The sequence below is a fragment of the Anabas testudineus genome, chromosome 10 (assembly GCF_900324465.2).
Source record: "Anabas testudineus chromosome 10, fAnaTes1.2, whole genome shotgun sequence".
NCBI lineage: Eukaryota > Metazoa > Chordata > Actinopteri > Anabantiformes > Anabantidae > Anabas > Anabas testudineus.
In genome coordinates this window covers 8,054,703-8,077,397 of record NC_046619.1, presented here as the reverse complement: position 1 = coordinate 8,077,397, position 22,695 = coordinate 8,054,703, and the positions used below count along the sequence as shown (strand labels likewise).

General features: G+C 38.8%; 1 protein-coding gene across 1 annotated transcript in view; it reads left to right on the top strand.

Annotated features, from left to right (window-relative positions):
• Window positions 1-17,385, top strand: part of ctnna1 (catenin (cadherin-associated protein), alpha 1) — a 60,480-nt gene extending 43,095 nt beyond the window's left edge. The window contains exons 15-18 of the mRNA XM_026358621.1: window positions 503-684; window positions 3,776-3,881; window positions 12,852-12,986; window positions 15,542-17,385. Coding sequence (XP_026214406.1) covers window positions 503-684; window positions 3,776-3,881; window positions 12,852-12,986; window positions 15,542-15,832 — 714 coding nt within the window. The 3' untranslated portion in view covers window positions 15,833-17,385. The remainder of the gene's footprint in view (window positions 1-502; window positions 685-3,775; window positions 3,882-12,851; window positions 12,987-15,541) is intronic.
• Window positions 17,386-22,695: the final 5,310 nt, after the last annotated feature.

Here is a 22,695-nt window from a genome sequence, read left to right as displayed (position 1 = left end):
TAATAATATAAAAAATGTATTTCAGTGCTCTACCCCCGCCATGACCTCAATTAAAAACATATAGTAGAATTTTTATCTTTTTGACAATTTCAACAAAAACTGAAAAATGATAAGCTTGTAAAAGTTCATGACAGATCTGCCAAATTGTGCCAAGCGGGTCTAAGTGAGTAAACAAAGTGGCAAGTGAGTGACTGTGTGCGGGCATGTTTTTATATTCCTTGTGTCAACAAATGTTGATGTGTGTGTGTGTGTGTGTACACATACATACATACATTCGACAATAGATTGTATGGTGAATATGAGATGAAGGTTCAGGATTTTGGCTTTTATTAGATGATATATAACATGTTCTTGCCTTGGAAGAAAACTCTTGCTCATCAGTGGAAAAGGAAGATGTAAAACAAAAAAAATAAATTCTCTAGAAACACGCAAATGACTTGTGCAACATTATGTTAAGGTCGAGTGCACTAATTCTCTGTGCTTTCTATAATTCCTCCTTCAGGCTATCATGGCCCAGTTGCCCCAGGAGCAGAAGGCAAAGATTGCAGAACAGGTGGCTAGTTTCCAGGAGGAAAAGAGTAAGCTGGATGCTGAGGTGTCCAAGTGGGATGACAGCGGCAATGACATCATTGTGTTGGCTAAGCAGATGTGCATGATCATGATGGAGATGACAGACTTCACTAGGTGAGTTTGGAGTAACAGCTTGGCTGTCACCCGGAGCCATTTCTCCCTAGCAAATGATGGCCCATTGTGTAATAGCAGATTTTTTTCTGGCATGAGAATACAGCTAAATGACTGGTTTGTAGTATAACTGTACATTTTAAATTGTCTTTTTGATTCATGATTAATGCCAGTCATATTTTTGTAGTCTGTTTATTAAAGATAAGAATTCGAAGCAGTTACCTGTATTTAGAGCCCACTATATTGACAATTAATAATCATTTTATAGTCTTTAAAAACTGAATAGGAAAATGTAACATTTTACATTAAAATAACAGCTTCATTTTGATGGTACACCAAGTTGTAAAAAGGCAACTTCTCTACTTTTGAAGAAATCAGGAGTAGTGTGAACTTCAAAGACATACATACATACGTGATATTGAAATTTTCTTGGATGTTGTTTCTATCTCTGCATACTTGTGTAGCCCACAACATATAATTGGATTTGAATGTGTGGAGAATGTGAGGGGACATTTTAACTGCCTGGATTTAAGAAGTACTGCTTCTCTGTCCTTATGTTTTAAAGGGTTCAAATATCTGGTCTCTTTGGCTGAAGAAATACAAAACTGGAGAGTTCAATGTAATAACACACCCAAATTGGTTGAGGTTTTATAGAATTCTGCTGTTTATTATTTGCTCCTTATTCATCCAGAAGACTAACAAAAATTATTGCTTACTTTGACATTGCATCCACTGTAAACATAAATGTAAATTAAATGCAAATGACATGGCTTCCATCTGAGAGTGCCATCCACACTAGATGGCCTCAAATGTTATTGATTTTAGTGACATATTTATATCCATGTTAATATATATATATATATATATATATATATATATATATATATATATATATATATATATTCATTCTCATAGTTCTACATTAAAAAGCAAGTAATTGAGAGAGAGAGAGAGAGAGAGGCAAAAAGATGCAAACTAGCAAACATACTGTTATGAGCATATACGTGATTGGCCTTCACTTCTTTGTTCAGTTTTTTTAAGCTAAATTAAATATAGTTTAAATAGATTTTGTTGGACGCACCCATTTGAAAACAACAAAGCAAGACAAAGTAAAGTGGTGGGTATAACTTGTATTGGTGGTGTTAATGGTGCATTTAGTCTGAGAGATTTTTAATAAAAGGTCTAATACTACAGCTTAGTTTTGTGACATCTGTCTTTTGGCACTCTCACACTTTAGCTTGTAGTCTGTATATTCTAGTAAATGTGTCTGAGTGAACACATTGATTGTCTGCCTCACATATATCTTTGTATAATGTCTCTCACATGCAGCAGTAGCACAGTGAAGGTCAGTTGCTGACTAATTCAGCCTCTGCCCAAATTATTGCCCCTTCAACCTTGAGCTGGCACAAAGCCCTGCCATGAGGTAATTGATCTGGACCTTTTACCTGACAAATCTGCAGAGACTGAGAGAAATTCCAGTTGACTTCTGCATTGCTCATGGCTGTGTGGTGGTTCTCATGAATAAGGCATGTGTGGCTTGGAAACATCAACATATTTGGGAGCCACCTGTCTTGGAGTATTCCGTGCTGTGGAGTACTCAGCCCAACGTGGCTCACACCCATCTGGAGGCATGCAGCTGTCACTGAACCTGGAATACTATATAAATCAACTATGAAAATCGTACAGAAGTGTGCTTTGTCAGTAGTTCTTTTGTCCACTTCTGTGGCCTCCTTGTGCTCTTCTCAGTTGTCACTTGAATACTAAGGCAGTGCCAAACATGAGGGAAATTTAGCAGCTGGCGCCATGTTTCTTGGGGCTAAAGTAAGAGATACGACAGAAATCAGTGGTTAGGGATAACTCAGTGGTTGCTATTTACAAGAAATATGTTTTTATATTGGGGGGGAAAACTACTGCATCTTATTATACTACTAACACTTTATTAAAATCACTTCATGCTGACTTTTTATCTCAGAACCCATCGCGATGCCTCAAGCTCTGTCTCCAGAGTTTGGCTTGTCCCCAGGGAGCTTCCAGTATGTGCTCTGACGTGTTGCCCCTTCCACTAGGACGCTGACTTGCTGTACACCAGAGCAGAAAAGGGAGAACAAGAGAGGGGAAGGGTTGTAAATGTTGAGGGGAGGGAAAAGGAAGCGAGAGAACAGAACACAAAATTCCATCTGTTCTGGGTTGGATGGCTCATTTTTTAGCCTGGAGATCGCAGCTTTGAATCCAATTTGTGGCTCTTGCCAACTGTGTCCCAGAGTCCCTTGTGGGAGCAGGAAAAAATACTGCAAATTGCTGACAAGCTTTACAGTGGGTCAGGTCAGGGCTGTGCTGACCTATGTTGGATCTGACTTTGTTTTTCTGAACGGTCAAAGATGGATGTGTTATGACCGATGCCTTAAAACTGGAATGTATAATAATAATTTTTTGACTTTTCTTCTTAATCCCATAGCTTTAGTAACATTTTCAAATAAAGAGTTATTGTGGTTATGTTTATAAAGACAGCTGATATTTCTGCCCTCTAATATACCTTCAAAGCTGCTTGAACAAAAGGGAACCTAATAGATGAAGTGAAATCCTGTTGTGATTAAACCCAAATGGCTGTAATATAATTGTCTGTTGAAGCAGCATTTCTCCTGAATTCCTGAGTGATATTGCAGGCAGTCTTTTTAAATGCACATTACCAATACATCTTTAATAATTTTTTATATTCTAGAACTACAGAAAAGAGACACCTCTTTTTTTAAATAAGTTGTGCATGAGTGTGATAGTACATGATCCCATTTTGATCCCTGCACTGAGAGTGAAGACTGGGTGTCTGCATTTAATACATTAACATTCTCACTTCTAACTGTCTCACTGTCATGTGGTGCCTCAGAGGTTAATGTGTCTTGCGTTTAGAATAATGTATGCATCAGCATACACATGCATTTCTGTAACTCCCTAAACTGTTCCCATAAGTCATGCTTTTCTGCCCTCGCCTGTCTGTGATTTGAAGAAAAAAATACAGCCACACAACCGAGATGCTGCCCCTGCATATTCAGTGAGGCTGCGATAGATGTTGACTGATCTGTTAATTTTTTCTCACCAGGGGTAAAGGACCACTGAAGAATACATCTGATGTAATCAGTGCTGCTAAGAAAATTGCCGAAGCAGGATCAAGAATGGACAAGCTGGGCCGCACCATTGCTGACCCTGTAAGTTATTTCTGAACCTTCTTTGTGCTAGTGGCTCCAATGTGTAGTTAGAATTATAGTAACGCCACAAGAAAACCTGTGACGGACAAGGGCAGTGGACTGCCAACCTCAGCACCGCTATTAGCAGGAAGTTGTGGTTGTTTAACAAAAAAAGTTGAGTGGTTAGGGTTCTCATAGATAGTGATAAAGGTGCCAAAACCTACAATAATTACACATTGATTTACTTTGAGAAATAATTGTCAACATCCAGCTGAGGTTAATAGTCCCCCATCTTGTCATAGTTGTCTGTCTGCAGGTCCCTCTTTGCCACATAGTCCCTCAAAGCCTGATAAACTGGCAGCAGATGTAGCAGCAGAAAGTAAATGACTCAGTTCGTTGTGTAGCAAAACGTAGCATAAACTTTGACATACATTTAAATGCCATGGCAACCAAAAAAAAAAAAAATCTAAGACAGGGAACATTACATTGTTTTAGTGAACAATAAGTAATGTTTACTGTAAATCGGCTCCAATATTAATTTATTTATAATTATTATTATTTATTTGTTTACTTTGCTAGAATATGAGGGCTTATAAATACATAACTAGATTTGGATTTAATCCTGCCAGCACAAGTTACATTCTCAATAAGAGGTTAATTTTATCATTGATATAATCAATAAATGACTTCAGAAGTTTACGTCACTATTTATGAAGGCGTGAATTTCTTTTCTGTACAGTTTACAAGTTCAAATAAGAGTTGAAGAAAACTTTTTGTATCCCAATTACACAGCCCATTATACTCATCTGTGTACCTGAAGGCACTGCCATTGCTGTGTGCTGTAGTGCACACACTGAGTTTGAAAAAAAAGGCTACATCTTTAGAGCTCTTCTTTGTGTCTTTTTTAACAGCACTGTCTGTGTGCTTAAAACTCAGAATAATAGGCAAACGTATTTGTCTTAAAAGGCAAACATTTGTCACTGCAATTACTTGTGTAACTGCTTTTTATTAGATTAGATTTTTTTCATATTTGTATTTTTAGTATCAAATCCAATTAAAAGGCTCACACAGCAGAGCCCCTTAGACATTATAAACTGGTATAATTCGTGTTATTTCTGCAACACTACTCAACCAGTCTTCACCTGTTTCTTTCAGGAGCAAACACTGTCTACCTATCTTGTCCATCCATCTTTCACTTCCTAATACCAAATTCTATCATCCCATCACATCTATCCCTTTCTTTAGAGACTATGGTCCTTGACACAGGGAAACACACATCCAATTATCCATGGCCACATATTTCACTTAAGTACTTGCACTGTACCGCTCCTCAGGGAGACACTGTAGATGATTTATCCACCAACTTATTCATATGCAGTCTTTTAGGCAGTGACTTGCTGCCTGTGCGTGTGTGTGTGCAATTTGAAATTTGGACTTCAAATTTAAAGTCCAAACCCATAAAAGCGATGCTTGCTTTTGTAGTGTAGATGTGAAGTTTTTCCCCTTTGTCTCTTAAGTTACAGTTGCTGAGGAAGACACTTTAAATGTTTGCTTTTAGGTTTTAATTTTGATAAGATTGTCAGTTTCATAAGTTGTTGGTTTTGGTGAGATTGCCAAATATATTGTTGGTAGTCTAACTCCTCACTTTTAAATATTAAGTTCTTTAAATTTAAGGTTTAGGGCTTAATACATCACATTTTTTAATGCTTTGCATTGGCCATTATAAGATCATTTGAAAATAGTTTACAGCATAGTTATATAAGGTCTCTCGGTTACCAGATCTTCCCAACACAATATAGTGGTTAATACTTGATTGGCATGTCTAAAATAGAAGGGGAAAAAAAGAGTACAATAGTTGATGCATATACACTCACTGGTCACTTTATTAGGTATACACACACACACACACACAGACACACTCTTCTGTCAGCTTTTTGCACAACTGGGCGTTTCAGTTATGGCTGGACATGCTGGAAAGATCTGCATTTAGCTTCCAGCAGATCAGTCAGACTTAATGAGCTCCTCTCCTGCACATCTGATATTTTATTTAAGGCGCCTTAAGATCCCTAATACTGCAGGTCCATGTCTATCACAAAGTAAAAGTCTTACCTGTATTGACCTAATTGCATTTGAATCATGAATAAGGAATAAGCCGTTCTGGAAAGTGACTTTTTTATGCCTCACTGCCACGTTTGGAAATGCTTATTCACTTTAATGAAAACAGTGTTATCCCCCAAAGAAAACAGATGGGCAACTGTGCAGGTGTACAATTGTGCATACAGCATGTGTGTGTATGCATACTTACGAACATGTCTGATGACTGACCTACCTCTCTGCAGATACCTGTGTATGGATTTGTTCGGTTTGGGTGACTGTGTTAGTCTTCTATTCTCAACTGTTTGTATGCACTTGATTTTATCTCCTTTTCTGAGTGTGCATATATTTGTGTGTATATACTATTAGGGGATTTTAGGTTTTGAAGCACTCAAAGTATGAATAAATGAAGAGCTTTGGCTGTAGGAACAGAAGTCTTTGCCAAGAATGAGGACCCCTCCAGCCTGTGAACTCATCCAGCTGTCTCTCTTAGCCTTTCTCTGTCAACAGGGCCAAAACACTAACGGACCAGGGAACATTCACCCGTAACACATCATTCATAGCTTCCAGGGTTGGATGAGGGGTAGAAGGGTGGAGAATGATGGAGAGATAGAAGTGGTAGAAAAAAGGGGTAGCACACTGGTGTGGAGAGAGGAGCATCCCTCCTGAGAAATGAATTCATTAAAAATGTTTCCTCTTTAATTAGCAGTATAATTGCCAGGTGGCATTTTTATTTATTTATTTTTGCAAGTGGTGTGTATATATAGGCCCAAATTCGTAACAGAACAGGAAATGCCATGAGCCCACTCACAGCAAAAGCATGGTATATTGGAATGGTCTTCAACTTCAACGGCAATAGTTAAGTGAAGCACCTCCAAGATGCACACGTGCTGGCAGATAGATGGAGCAAAAGCAATGGTGGAACTGCTTATTAACCTAGGCTTATTAATCACTATATGCCTCTGGCCTGGAAGGCCTATGAGAGCTTCCTTATATAAAACATATCGACAGATGGTCTGACGCTGATTTCCTAGCATTTCACCCCACATTGTCCTTCATTAAAGATTGTGTCATGCTATATTTTGATGTGTGCATGTTGCTTTCAAAAGAAATGCCCACATGCACATGGTCTAGTTTTAAGATTCTGAAAAACTGTTAAATATGTGTAATAGAACCTTATTAAAGTTTAAAGAAATGAGTGTAGTGCCGAGATGAGCTGCAGGATGTAGGTCAGTGCCGTACAAAGGTCTGCACTGCAGTTTATTAAGAATTTATGACCCTCTTCTGCAGGGCACCTTATGAGAATTCCATCTGAGCGGGCTGGTAAACAAATAATGCTGTGTAATTGAGATTTATAATGCAAATGTGTTAGTCACTATGTATCCCATAAATTCCTGCTTCTTGCCTTCTCACCATACAAACACATGCTCATAAAACAAGGCTTGCATATTTAGAGAATGGGCATGCACTTTATGTGTGTATGTTGCACAAGCTTTATTCTCATGATGTATACTGACATACGTAGTGTACTTTTCCAATTTGCATTCAGTCAGTGGAAATTTATGGTGATCCATAGCCTCTGTTGCTGGTCACATTCTAATCCTGGTTCTGGCCCTAGACACTTTACAGCAGAAAGGGTTGTAAATTACCTACTGCAGTGGAGAAGCAGAATCACCCAGAGACCCCACAAATTCTCAGCTCAGCAGTTCAGGGGTGAGCCATCAGCCAACTACAGTTAAGTCTGACCAGGTGATGCCCAGACCTCTTTTTATTTATTTAGTTTGTATTAATAAATCCTGGTTGAGAAAATGTATCCACTTATTTTTTCTTTTTAGAAAGCCATAGTTCAATATTTTAATGCTTTTGTCAGTCTGATGTTTGACCTTTAAAGCACCACCTTTTGTAACCAGAGAACTCTTTGAAGGAGCTTCACATGGTATTAATTGAGAGTAATAAAAAGTTATTTAGTAAATGAGTTCTCTAAACGTGGAGAATGCCTTGATAGAAAAAATTCTGAATGTGAATCTTTTATCCTGTAACAACAAAAGTCAATATCTGAATGTCAACATTTACGTGTAAATGTTGTAGTATGGCTGTTTGCACTTACTGTACCTATTCTGTAGCAGTTGTGCAAAAGTATCAATCTTACCTAAAAAGTAATGCACTGAAATGACAGGTTGAGCATCAAGATTAAAAAATTAATGAAAGCCATTTAATTGGTTTCTGTTGTTAACTATAAAATCTATCTTTTTGGTTTGTTCAGCTTGATCTTCTCTTGTCATACACAGACTTTGCTTCAGTGTCACATTAACATTTCCCACTGCCAGTGTGATTAAATTGGCCTGATGCAAATATGGTGCCCAGAAGAGATCTAGGTATCTTCATAAAATTGATCTTGATGATATTGTTAGCCAATGGCAAATTTATATTTGGCTGGGATTGTAATCTAATATACAGTACACAAATATGAACTTGTATTATACTTTGTTACAATAAAAAAAAAATATATTTTTCTTTCTGTGTTTTTGAAGCACTCACTCCACACAGTTTTAATCACAATATTCATTTTTTTGTTATTCTTATTGCCATGATTGACAATCATTGCATAACCTTATTATTAGATGGTGCCTAGTCTCTTACTTAACCTTGGTTTCCGTATCTTCTTAAATGTTGCCACAGACACACTCCCACTTTGGGAGTGCAGAGTGTTTTGATTACCACGTGGAACACCATTGCCTTTCATTTTTCTACTTCCTGATGGATGTTGCTAATGCTTAGGATTGCTCCTTCTTCTTTTCCACCACTATGTCTGGTCAGTTAGCTATTTCCAGTTTGTCAAAAAGGATCATATCCTGTCCTTTATCAACTATGTTTGGAGGTTTGGAAGTATTGCATTTTGACCTTGGAACTCACACCACATACTAAGCTCAGATGTTACCATAAACAGTGCCGCTCACTTGGTGTTTCCATGTACACTCTTCATGCTAGCATCTTACAGCCTGTTTTTACATGCTGGGTTATCTCAGGGGCATCTTTGCACACCCTGCATCTGGAGTCCTACCTAATGTGGTAAACCACAGCCTCGACTGATCTTGTGCTTAGAACCTGTTCCTGTGCTGCTGTGATTAGTGCTTCTGTGGTATGTTTCAGTCCAGGTTTGTCCAGCCACTTCTGTCTGCTGGTGAGACATACTTCACAGGGATGTACAGGGATCCCGCCTTCCATGATTGTTTCTGCTGCCCGAGGTTGGGGTTATTCACTATGCAGGCCTTGAGTTGTATATTGCCTGTAGGCTTGTTGTCCTGAAGGTCTCTTAAGCACAGTTAATTATCCACAACCTTTTACACACAAGCACAGAAATGTCAGATTTTTTTCTCCCCTTGGTAAAGATTGTATATGTCAGGTGAAACATGCTGGCTGGCATAAGGGTTTAGATTTGTTTTCTTCCATTGTAGCCACACCACCATATAGTTAAGCCTGCCTGAATGAAGGTTCTTCTGTAGCAGGCACCCCAACTGGTTACCAGCAGAACCACATTAGAATGCTGCCGTGTAAGTAAATATTGGAAATTGGCATTTCCTCTGGGTGATGCGTCCTGAAAGGTCAGCACTGGGCGTCAGCAAGCACAGTGGCTCTGCCTCTGTTCTGTATAATAGAAGTGGAACTGCATGGCATTTCCAATGATAGGAGCTGACCTTCCTGATCATCAGTTATATCATGGACATTACCCAGCACGTAGCACGGTCAGATGCTTTTGTTTAACATTCTGCTCTGTCATTCTTGTTGTCTCATTTCCTTTTTATTTTTTCTGGGTTGTTAAGGTAAAAAAAGATTTTTGCTTTTGTTTGCATTGTGCTAAAACAATTAAGCTAATGCGTATAATGTGTAGTTACTCTGTGGATGAAAAGCTTTAGCACATTAGAAAGCAGAATATGTTATAAATAAATATTAATCATAATATAAAGTTAACTGAAGTATAGAGACAGGAACAACAACTCGAGAGTCACCGACTCTCTCTTTCTACCTGTTCTGCTGTGTCCTTTTAATAGGTAATGACACCTTTTGACTTGCCCAGTTGTATGATGAAGTCTGGCGGTCATCTTGCTACTTTGACATCAGTCAGTAGTAGCTGACTAAGCAAGGTTAACTGTTCCTGTCCATAACTGGACACACAGCATGTGGAAAAGGAGGACGCTCCATTCTATGGATCGAGGGGTTTTATAGCAGCACTCAGACCAGACGAAAAAAAAATTATTATTTTTTCCCTAGAATGATGACTCTAATGGTTAAAGCAACTATTATAGGGTGGCATCACTCAGTGGAACAAGAGTGATGATTCTTTGCTTTTTCACACAAGAGCAAATTTAGTTCTGTCAGATGGAAATGAGTAGTTTGAGTTGTGTGGCCAGATGTGATTTTCAGCCTGACTGTCAGGTTATGGTATTTTTTAAAACCTCCAGATAATTTAACATGTAAATTGAACAAATACATCACTGTTATATATGCTGCTTGTTATTTGCATTATTGCCCATTTATACATTTAAATATAAAAGGAGAAACCTCAAAGGTTTCTTGGGGAAATGTGAGATAGTTATTGATACTTCTGGAATTATGAATATAGCACAGTGGTTCAGTCAGTTAACCGCTTTAATCTTTAAAATAATGATGAAAATGTGAATGCAATCAAAGTTAATCTCACGCAGGGCTTTAATTTTTAATACCAAAATAATCTGAGGTGTTCTTATCTTTCCTCTGTGCGACTTATGTATTCACATGTCAGAGCAGTCTTGCAGAGTTTCCTGAGTGCTGGGTGAAGCCAGCAGCTGAGCTGTGTATGAGCACAAGTGATGCTTTCACAGTACTCTGCTCTCAGCCATCTGAATACTTCCAAACCCTCATTAGCATGGCTCCTGCATTCAGCCTCATCCCAGGTCTTTGCTGTTGCATGTGTGTGTCTACACACACACAGTTACTTACTTATACCCCCTCCCTACTGCAGTTGAATCTTCCTGTCTACGTCCCTTTTGCCCAGTTGGATTTCTCCCCCTTATTTACTACACCATACTGTTCCCCCTCTGGCTCAGTCTTTATCCTTGTCTTTGTCTCTGGCTACTTATTTTCTGTTAGTTTTTTCCCCCCTCTTTTCTTTAACCCCCCATCTCTCTCGTATTCTTCAGTCTCTTAGCAATGTAGGTGTCCTCTACTGTATGTTGATCACCCCCTCCAGCTCTCTTTGCCCCTCATCCTCATCTTCCATAGCCTTCTTTAATACAATGTCAACACTAACATGTCTCCTCTATATTTAGCTCATCTGTCAATAATTTAAGAATAGCTGATGTTGAGAGAGAATAGTTAGCTAATTTTATTAATATTATCTTAGGCCATCTACAGTGTTCTCCATAAGACCAAACATTACTGTAATGGATTTGTTATTTGTGTGAACTTTTAGTTTGTCCTTCTATGCTGATAGGGTATTTTTCTTTCTCTGTGGTGAAATAATATATTTTGTTGTCTTAGTAACTGTCTGAGTAACCGTCTCCTATCAGTCTTTTGTACACTGTATGAATGAATACAGTTTTCTTGTATAGGGTAGCACGTTAATACATGCATAGATGGCTGTATGTCTGGAAGCAAGTCCTCAAAGTGCTCTATACTCCCACCAGGGATACCGACGCACTCAGCAGGATTAGACGCATCATAAGTTCTTCTCTGTTTGAAGTCTCCAAAACAGCATCATTTAAAAGCTGTTTCCTCTTCCCTTATTTGTGCTGAGAAAAGAACATAGGGATTTCCTCACCTTCTGCTCATTACTGTACATTAATAGTTATAACCATAGTTGACAAATGAAAATGTCATATTGACTTTGTTATTTGCTCATTCATAGCCAAATTGCCTCTTCATTTCATCTAGACATATGTAAACACATTGCACACTTAAACACTACAGCAGTGATCTGGCCAAATCCTTCCTGCAGCGAATCCATCAATTAAAAGATTGGCTGCTGTTAGCTCCCTTTCACCTTTTCCCTGCACTCAGTTAACCTCTACCAACGGACTCCGACTAAGAAAGCCAAAAACCTGCAAATACTGGTGTTTTTGCCAGTATTTTCTCCTGTACTGCTCACTCATATGGTCAGTCTGGAAGTTTCATAGGTATAGTTAGTTTAGTTATGTTAAAACCTAAAAAGTGACTTATCTGTAATCAACATTTTTTAAACATTTTTTGTAAATATTCATTGACAAAGGTTTGGTTGTCGCTGTTGAAGGTTCTCCCTCAGTATGTATTGTATTTATTGAAGCCTGTTGCCCTTTTATAGCCCTGGGCTGTTTATCTGCACTTTCACACCTAAAGTCAGTTTAAATTATCATGATGGACAGTTCACAAACTTTTTCCTCACATACTATTTTCACATTAAACAAAACAAAACAGATTCATTTTTTTTATTATTTAAACTGATTGTTTGATGAAAATGCAGTGCTTCTTTTCACACTCACAATCAAGTAGGTTTCCTTCCAGAAAGACTTCACACAAGATTATTACCACCATCTAAATATAATAGATTGACAGCAGTGTTTGCCTCCTAACAGAATTTGCATTTCGTGTGATTTGATCGTGCTTAACCCTGTGAAGATGAGTTATCAATCTACCAGGATGTGGGCGTGTGCCTGTCATTTTTGCTCTGAGCATGTCCCTAATGTGGGTGTCTACTTTACCTGTCAAACAGCTACTAACTCATCTTGATAAAGTGTCAGATCAAATTCAGACAAATATTCAGTTTGTCTAGTGCCAACAAAGTAATTAGTTACAACTGATTCATTTTACCACTTGCAAGCAGGTAGCCTTACAAGTAGTATATAATGATTAAAAGCTGATTGAATTGCACTTTCTCTCTCCTAGTGCCCTGACTCGACCTGTAAGCAGGACCTGCTCGCTTACCTGCAGCGTATTGCCTTGTATTGCCACCAGCTCAACATCTGCAGCAAAGTCAAGGCTGAGGTTCAGAACCTGGGAGGAGAGCTGGTTGTCTCTGGGGTAAGTTTTTAGTTCCCACAGGAACTATAAGTTATAGAACACTTAAAATCAAAACTGCATAACTGTTCAGTAAACTTTTTACAAATGTCGTAGAAGTTGGCTGCAGTAATGTACAGTGCATCCAGAAAGTATTCACAGCGCTTAACTTTTTCCACATTTTGTTATGCTTCAGCCTTGTTCCAAAATGGATAAAATTCATTGTTTTTCTCAAAATGCAACAAAAAATACTCCAAAATGGCATAGTGAAAAATGTTTCTTGAAATTTTTACAATTTTATTTAAAATTAAAAAAAAAATCACATGTACATAAGTATTCACAGTGTTTCTCATGCTCAAAATTGAGCTCTGGTGCATCCTGTTTCCACTGATTAAACTGAAGATGTTTCTAGAACCCATTTGGAGTCCACCAAATTCAGTTGATTGAAGATGATTTGGAAAGGCATACACCTGTCTGTATAAGGTCCCACAGTTAACAGTACATGTCAGAGCACAAACCAAGCCATGAAGTCCAAGGAATTGTCTGTAGACCTCAGAGACAGGATCGTATAGAGGCACAGATCTGGGGAAGGGTACAGAAAAAAAAATTCTGTAGCATTGAAGGTCCCAATGAGCACGGTGCTACATCATCCGCAAATGGTAGAAGTTTGGAATTACCAGGACTATTCCTAGAACGGGCATCTGGCCGAACTGTGATCAGAGAAGGGCCTTAGTCAGGGAGGTGACCAAGAACCTGATGGTCACTCTGAAATAGCTGCAGCATTTCTCTGTGGATAGAGGAAAACGTTCCATAGGAACATTTACATTTACATTTAGTCATTTAGCAGACGCTTTTATCCAAAGCGACTTACAAGTGAGGAACAAGGCAAGCAAACAAAATCTAAGTCATCAATCTCTGCAGCACTTCACCAATCAGGCCTGTATGGTAGAGTTGCCGGACAGAAACCACTCCTCAGTCAAAGTTTGCCAAAATGCATCTGAAGGATTCTCAGACCATGAGAAAGAAGATTTTCTTGTCTAAAGAAGCAAAGATTGAACTCTTTGACCTGAATGTCTGGAGTACACCAGGCGCACTGCTCAGCGCCTGGCCAGTACCATCCCTAGAGTGAACCATGGTGGTGGCAGCATCATGCTGTGGGGATGTTTTTCAGCAGCAGGAACTGGAACAGACGAGTCAGGATCAAAGGAAAGATTAATTCAGCAATGTACAGTGACATCTTTGATGAAAACCTGTTCCAGAGCACTCTGTACCTCAGACTGGGGCAATGGTTCCTCTTTCAGTAGGACAACGACCCTAAGCACACAGCCAAGATAACAAAGGAGTGGCTACGGGACAACTTTGTAAATGACCTCCCAGCCAGAGCCCAGACTTGAACCTGGAGAGATCTGAAAATGGCTGTGCCCCGACTCTCCAAATCCAACCTGGTGGAGCTTGAGTGGTACTGCAAAGAAGAACTGGAGAAACTGCCTAAAAATAAGTGTGTCAAGCTTGTAGCATCATACTCAAAAAGATTTGAGGCTGTAATTGGTGCTTCAACAAAGTACAGTATAAAGCAAACACTGTGAATACATGTGACATGTGATGTACATTTTTAATACATTTGAAAAAATGTCACATGTATTTTTCACTTTCACACTCTGGGGTATGTTTTATTGTAGAATATTGGGGAAAATAATGAATCGAATCCCTTTTGGTATAAAGCTGTCACATAACAAAATGGGAAAGGTAGCAAAGTGCCAATGAAAGAGGAGAGTAAAAATGCTAAAATCAGATGCAAACAGTGCAGGTTTGAGTGAGACAGGAAATGCAGTGTCTTTCAAAAGCACCAATGCTGTATTGTGTGTGAAATGATTGTAAATAGAGAGGTTTGTTTATTGTGAAATCTTCAGAGTACCTTTGATTCCTAGCCAGAAAAATAAATCAAAAATACTAAGACTAAATGGCTGTTGGTCGTAATTAGTTATTTCACAGATTCTCTTCACCATAGTTTGTGGTATATGTTTTAGACTGTATCTCCTAAAAAGATAACATGAAAAAAGCTTTTGTGCTACAATGGATCGTACCCAAATTTTCCTAATTCCTAAACTAGTTAGGATAACACTGTACAGGGCCACTGTTTACAAACTCCTTTGAGCATTAATTAACCACTTATTTACCAGTCAATTAAATAAAAATACATCACCTGTGGGTGCAGGAAATAATGATTCCTTCCACCTTTCTGTAGGGCTGAGTAGTCTTTCAACACTTCTAGTCAAGTGTCACTAGTGTCTCTGAGCCTATTAAATTGTGGAGATTAAATTAGTGTGACCTTTTTCCTTATTCTCAAATTCCTCACATCTGTTGCATGCCAGACAAGTTTAGGAAGGGTGTTAATGCTACACTACAAACACTTGAGTCTCGACAAAACAAAACATTTAGTATAAAATGTGACGGGCATCAGAGTGACAGGTACAGTTAAACGTTAATTCAAAATGATGCAAATTTAAAAGCAACAACGTGGTACTCTCCTATAAGGCTAACTGTTTCTCTGATGTTTTCTCACATCTCTTCATGTTTAGCTGGACAGTGCCATGTCCCTCATTCAGGCAGCAAAGAACCTGATGAACGCAGTGGTGTCCACTGTCAAAGCGTCTTATGTTGCATCTACTAAGTACCAGAAGAACAAAGGCATGGAGGCCCTCAATATGCCAGCTGTCTCCTGGAGGATGAAAGCTCCTGAGAAGAAGCCTCTGGTGAAGAGAGAGAAGCAGGATGATGGCCAAACCAACAGAGTCAAGAGATCCTCACAAAAGAAGCATGTTAACCCTGTGCAGGCCCTGAGCGAGTTTAAAGCCATGGATAGCATCTAGATTTAAAGTACACAGAATACTGACCAATGAGTTGTTATATAGATTGAGTTTGTTGTTCTATCAAAACAAAAAGGTGTTAACATATTTGTACTATCTTTTCATACAGCTTGTCTGTTTGACCTATTATACACTGCCTTGTTTTTATTCCATACATTCAAATGTGCTTGAGGCTGGAACTGTCCCATTTCTCTGAAGAATGCAGATATAGGGAAATCAACTGGACTAAGTGTTATCTACGTAGTTTTGCATTTTGTTCTTTCGTCTTTAGGTGAACAAAGGGAGTGGATTTCAGTCATTAGAAATGATTCCAAGAGGTTTTTGATTATTTTGAATTTTAACTAATTTAATAGTAACACTACTAGGATCTCTGATATTTCCCTCTGTAATGTTTATGGAAAATGACATTCTGTACTGGAAGTATCAACTATGCAAAATCAACTGCCTTATTTTAAATCCAGTAATAATTGTAGTTCATTTGGATGTGTCGGGCTAGCTGGTAAGATTTAAATATGTTTTGCTCCAGCCTTAAGGAACCAATGTCAATATAGTCCCGTGTGTGCCTGCATTTTTCTAACTTTATAAACATAATTTGTTGTGGCACTGTACAAAGTGCCGCGATAAATTAAACTGACTTTAAACACTATTTTCAGTGCCGTGTGAGTGGTTTGTATTCCCCATTTAACATTTGAGCTAGTAAATGTAATTTCTTTAGAATTTAAACATGTCAGATTATATTTTCTTAATGATTTGTTTTTTTCCATGTTCACATGATGTGACAAACCAAAGGTGACAGAGTTCTGCCACATGTTCCATCCTACACTTGAGGCACACAGATCCACACAGTTCAGTCAACAATCAGCAGACTGTGTGTTGGTACTCTCCAGAGTAAAGTTTTATTAACTGTCATTCAGACCAAACACCTCCACAATCTAACAACATGTCCAAATTGAGGGATCAATATGTTTTTCCTTGACAGTTTAGAAGTAGACAAGGGAAGGAGGGGATTTAAATTGTGCTTATTGTTTGTATTCCTTGTCCTTAAGCTTGAACACTAATCATGGTTTTAGGTCGTGCACACAATTATAAAAACCTAGAAACAAGTTGCCAGGTGTTGGAGCTTTAAATAGAAAAAGATATATATATATAAATTCAGGTAACAACTGTGTGATAGTTTCTCTGTTCAGCTTGTTTTCTGGTCATACCAAGCATTTTGCTGCACAGTGATGTATTGGTACAGTGAGGCTTTGAAATCCTGCTGCTCTGGTCTAAGGGCTGAATCTTTGTTTTGCTTGTTTGACATCTGTGAACTGTAGCAGGATGGACGTGTGGTTATCAGGTGGATATTTTTTACTGTAGAATTGAGCATTTCAAGAGTGTTTTTCTATATGCTTTTCCTCCTGTTGTCTTTTGCTGGATTAGAATTTGATTTTCAATCTGGAGTGATATTAAATTACTTTGCTGTGGAATTTCTGGCAATGACAGCTGAGTTGTTAGTGCACACATTTTCTGTACTCATGTGCCTGCTATATTCCTTAATAAACAGTTGAAATAAAGCCTTTTTTTTTTTTTTATTCTCTTATTATTTCTTCTTGTACAACTAGTTGAAGATACCATTTTAATTCCCTACTTTTATGCCTTGATATAATACATGGTAAAGTTTAGTAAAAGTACTTGTGAATGACTGGTGAATAACCTGAAGAGTCACTTTGAATGGCAAAATAAGTTTCCCCAGACATGCTGATGTTCTTAATCATGTCATTGTGTATACGCACCTCCCATAATGTCTGCATTACTGATTTGAGAGTAATTTACAGTATGCTCTGCTGGAGTACAGCTTTTAATATCACAACCTTCAGTCCTATGGTGGGGTTCCTGATCCTCTTTAACAATACAGTACTTGGTGAGGAAAATGCAGTGGGAGGCCAAGAAAGTGCGTTGGTAAATACTGTATATGTGAAGTGACAAAGGATTTGGAAAGGCCTGCTTTTCCCCAAAGTGCTGTAACAATCACACATCAGTCCATCTGAGTCATCACTGAGAGGACAAATCCACATTTTCACTTTGTGTCTAGTTGGTTTCACTCGGTGGACCTCTACCCTACCTACAAAATCAGCTCACAGTATATAAAGCTTAGCAAAAGTTCCATCATGAAGGCTAATTTCATGCTACAGGATTTATTCCTTCTCCTTCTTCCCTTTTCCTGTTCTCTACCAGCTGGCTTAGAGTATTTGTTCTTTCAGTTAAACCAATCACAACTTCCACTGAACTCATAAACCAGATAAATTGGATATACAGTACATCATTCTTGTCGTATTTTCTAACACGATTACTGTTGACTTGTTCTCGGCACCTCTTTCCACATGGTTGGTGATTGTGCAATAATGGAGGTCTTCTGGGAGAATGTTATAAAATCCCTGGGTTAGATTATAGGTCATAACTTCCCTTGCGACCCAGTGCTTGAACCACAATTAGATATTTGTTATAACTTTAACAAAAAAAAAAACAACAACAACTGGGTTCATAGCTGCAGTCAGTCACTCCATAGGCAGCTTTGCTTTCTGACAAAATAATATATAGGTGAGGACATAACACACCCTTTTTTCACAGTCGTGACTATCCCAAGAAGTACAGGTGCAATTCACATTAACAATGAAGTGTCACAGTGAGTATACAGTATTCGTGTTCAGATCTGAATGGAAAGCAGCCACGTTGCTGTTCTTAAATCCACCTTCCTTTATTCAGAGAAGTCAAAAAATCACAGCATATCAGTTCTGAACAATCACATCCTAGCAACTGTGTAAGGTGGCCACAGGCGATTCTTTCATATTTAACAACACAATGTTGCTTTAGAGTCACACAAAGGGAATAAATTAAACATAATTTTCGATTGAATATTGCCCCAAAGAGCCCAGATACCAATACCAGCAGACAGGTTGTGTGAGCTGTGTAAACCAGGAGAAGCTAAGAATTAATCACATTTTCTTTTGGACAGTACCTGTAATGAGAGTTTAAGGATAAGAAAAATTAAAAAACAATATTTAATATTATGCATGAGGCAGATTGTAACATATACTGGTGTACCGAGGAAGGGTATGAATGGCTGTTGATTTGAAGGTGGCAACATTTGGATCTAAAGCCTGGAAAAGAAGACAGGGCGTTTGGTTTGTTTATTTGAGGTGCCGCACGTTACAGCAGTATGCAGAGGCAGCGTCTTGTAAGTTACTGTAACTTAAGCTGGGCATTTGTTAATGCATGACGCTCTGTTAAGCTCACAGGGGCTTTCAGTGACACAACACGCGTCAACCACAAGTTGTGATTAGACACAGTTCGTTCCACTGAGATAAACTGCGTGTTGTATTAGGACAGAGACTTCAGCCATAGCTCTTAACGTGGAAATGCTGCTGTAGTAATGTCCTGTAATGCAGCCTCAGAGGGCAGAGCAACAAAGCTTTTTACTGAGCATCAACAAGTCACGCTTCACACACACTGAAGGACCACTTACTGCTGCTGACCTTTGACATTGACATGATTATAAGATGGTGTCTACCTGTCCTGCGGTTTTAATAGTAAGTTAAACTTTTAATTTATCTCTTATCACACATTATTGTGTTTATGTTATTTTCTACATGTCCTGCTGTCTGCTTTTGTGCCAACAATGAGTATCTCATGTTGACAAATAAGACTAGGATACATTTGGACTGGTTGGGTGCTATGTTATTGCCAAATATTTTCTGAAGCTCATTAAAAAAAAAAAGATTACATATGACAATACAGATGTTTTTCATCCCCCACTTCATAATACCCCATAGATTGTCTTTGGGTTTCAGGCCAGGAGATTTGGCTGACCAGTCAAGCACTATAATATCATGGTTAGCAAACCAATTAGTGGCAGTTTTGGCACCATGGGCCAGTGAGGAGTCCTTCTGGGAAAGGAAATCAGCATCTCTATGAAGCTTGTCAACAGGCGGAAGCATTTAGTGCTCTAAAATCTCCTGGTAGATGGCTGTGTTGACTCTGGACTTGATTAAACACAGTGGACCAGCACCAGGAGATGATTTCCAAATGAAATGCAAAATGTACTTTCATCTGAAAAGAGAACTTTGGACCACTGAGCAGCAGCTTATTTCATTTTCCCCTTAGCCCAGGTAAAACGCTTCAGATGCTGTGAGGAGCAGTTTGATACCAAGGGTGTTGCCCATTTCCTGAGGACATGTGTGCATGATGCACTCCAGCCTCACTCAACTCCTTGTGAAGCTCTCCCAAGCCCTAAATCGACTTTACTCAACACTCTTCTTAAGTTTGAGGCCATCCCCCTTCATACCACACTTTTACACTCAAGTCAACTTGCAGTGAATGTGCTTCGATACAGCACTATGTGAACACCCAGCCTCTTCACAGATGACTTTCTGTGGCTTATCCTCCTTACTGAGGTACTTACTCTTACTCCACTACATTTATTTGCCAGCTTTAGGTACTTAGCAAATGTAGGCCAATATTCTCAAAGCAAAATCTAATCAGCTATTAAAATGTATTATTAAGGATTAACCACCTGGAAGCACATAAAATGGTCAAATGAATTCCATGTTTATCAGATGAGCTTTTTTCGTTTCACACCAGATCATTTGTTTGCAGCACAAATGTGAAATAAACTCACAATAAATAAAATCCTTTTTTTTTTTTGTTAAATTTTACTTGTGCGTAGCCCCCAGTGTTTGTGTTTTAGTGTTTTTGCTTTTTTAACTAAAGCAAATTTCCTAATTCAAATGAAATTCGTAGAAAGAAATGTTTTAAATAGTTCCTTTCTTGAATCTCACAAATGAAAATTAACAAGGCCAGAACAATACATAAACACACACACACAAACAAAACAAACAAAAGAAAAAATCATGAATCACATGATGAATGAGTTTTTGTATTTAAAGCTGCCACCTCTGTATGTTTTATGCCGTTTTTTTTACAAAGAAAAGTAAACTGCCTGCGCTGATGTAGTCTACTGGTTTTTGTCATCATGAATAGAGTTTTAATCTAGTTAATGTAATTCCACTTCATGATTATGCAAAGTGGCCCTAACTATTGCAAGTGGCTAAGTTAGGTAAATGTGCTCCCTGCGATGTTAACCCACCCAGAGCGGTCTGAATTAGCCTGCCAGTAGAAAGAAGCAACGAGGTTTAAACCTGCGAGTGCTTCATATATCTGTGTTGATGGATCCTTTGACAGGAGCTGACAGCTTGTCACAGTGCAGGAAGACAACTAAACAACAAGAAACAAGGAACTTGGTCTGTCAAAAGTTGAACCTGCACCCAATGTACAGACAGGAGTCCATACTAAATTCTCGTAAAGCAAAGAAAGATTGATTTCTATCACACTCATCATTGTTGTTGAGCTCTGCTCCACGAGTGCCTGCCGTCATGAAGTTCTCAGTGCTTGAAGTCGATATTAAGCCACAGAGATGCTTTAATATAATGTCCTGAAATATTGTTTGTATTTGTGTTTGCAGAACACTTTGCAATCCTGTGCATGCTTTATGGTGACTCTCCACAGCCCATAGCTGATCATTTTGAAACCAACTTTTGTTTTAGCCTGAGTGTGAACCTTGTTTAGCCTCAGGTGGAGCTGTCCATTTAGTTGTAGTGCTGATTTGGGCAGAGTAACTCATTTTCTTTGGAGCCAACTCCAAACGAAAATGTGCTACAGCTGAAATGATGATTCATTAAACTGTTAACTGATAGAAAATGAACCGCAATCTACTATAATAATTAATTACTCTTTTTAATTAGGGTTGTAACAATTCAGCAGTTTCATAGTGAGGTTTAGTCGTTGATTGAGTTGATTTGAACCACGGTTTGTGTTGTGTTTTTAGCTCTTTGGGGGAGTTTGGAGCTTTCAAAACACTGATTACTTACACTCTGTCCCTGAATGCAGGACATCCCACCCGCAGCTGACAGACACATTGCAGTATACTTTCCATATGGACAGAAAGGCAGGTGATGGTTCATCTTAAGAGATATCCGGTCTCAATTCAGTTTGGGTCTCAGTTTCAGAACAGTTACACTTGTGAAGCAAAATGGGCCAACAGCGAAAACTCAATGTTAATATTAAACTATTATGTACCAGTATGACTCATGCTAAAATTGTATACATGTGGGTATAGGACTAGATTTCATTTAGCGTTTGATTGCTCTCACCCCCCCTCATGTTGAAGCCAGAACCCACCACCGTTGTCTCCAGACAAATATATTTCTGTGAATGTGGGTGGAGCCTTGAGACCATTAAAGTCTTGAGAAATAATAAGAGCACTCGATCTCCTCAGATGTCAAGCTGGTGAGTCGAATCTACCGAAGCCTTGTAGAAGGAAACAGTACAGTAAGAATGCAGATATAATGCAAAGGTGACTGCACGGAGCATGTCAAAACCCCCCCTCTGTTAGTTCCCTACCATTTTTGTTTCACCGTGTCACTCAAAACACTGCCGTGACGTTTTATCAGTCACAGTGGCCAGGTGTGACAGTTTAATCACCAGAGTACGTTTTCTCAGGGATTTCCATTATTTTAACAGTACAGCACCTGAGCTGGCGGGAGGAAGCGAGAGAGAGGATGGGGAGAGCAGCTTTGTTGGGAAGGGGTGGGGCGCACTTATAGGCGTTGAGCTGTGCTGTGCATAAACACAGGAATAGAGCGGCTTCTGGTGTGCTAGCCCTGAACCAAGTGGGAGAGAACTGGCAATAAACACAGGCTGCTGGACTGACAATCTGTCAGTGCCGAGGTGGACGTCTCACATAGATAGACTTGGCACTGTCGCACTGTAAATGTTAAATATGACTGGTTGAAAGGACCAGTGAACCACACCACACAGATGCCAGAGTG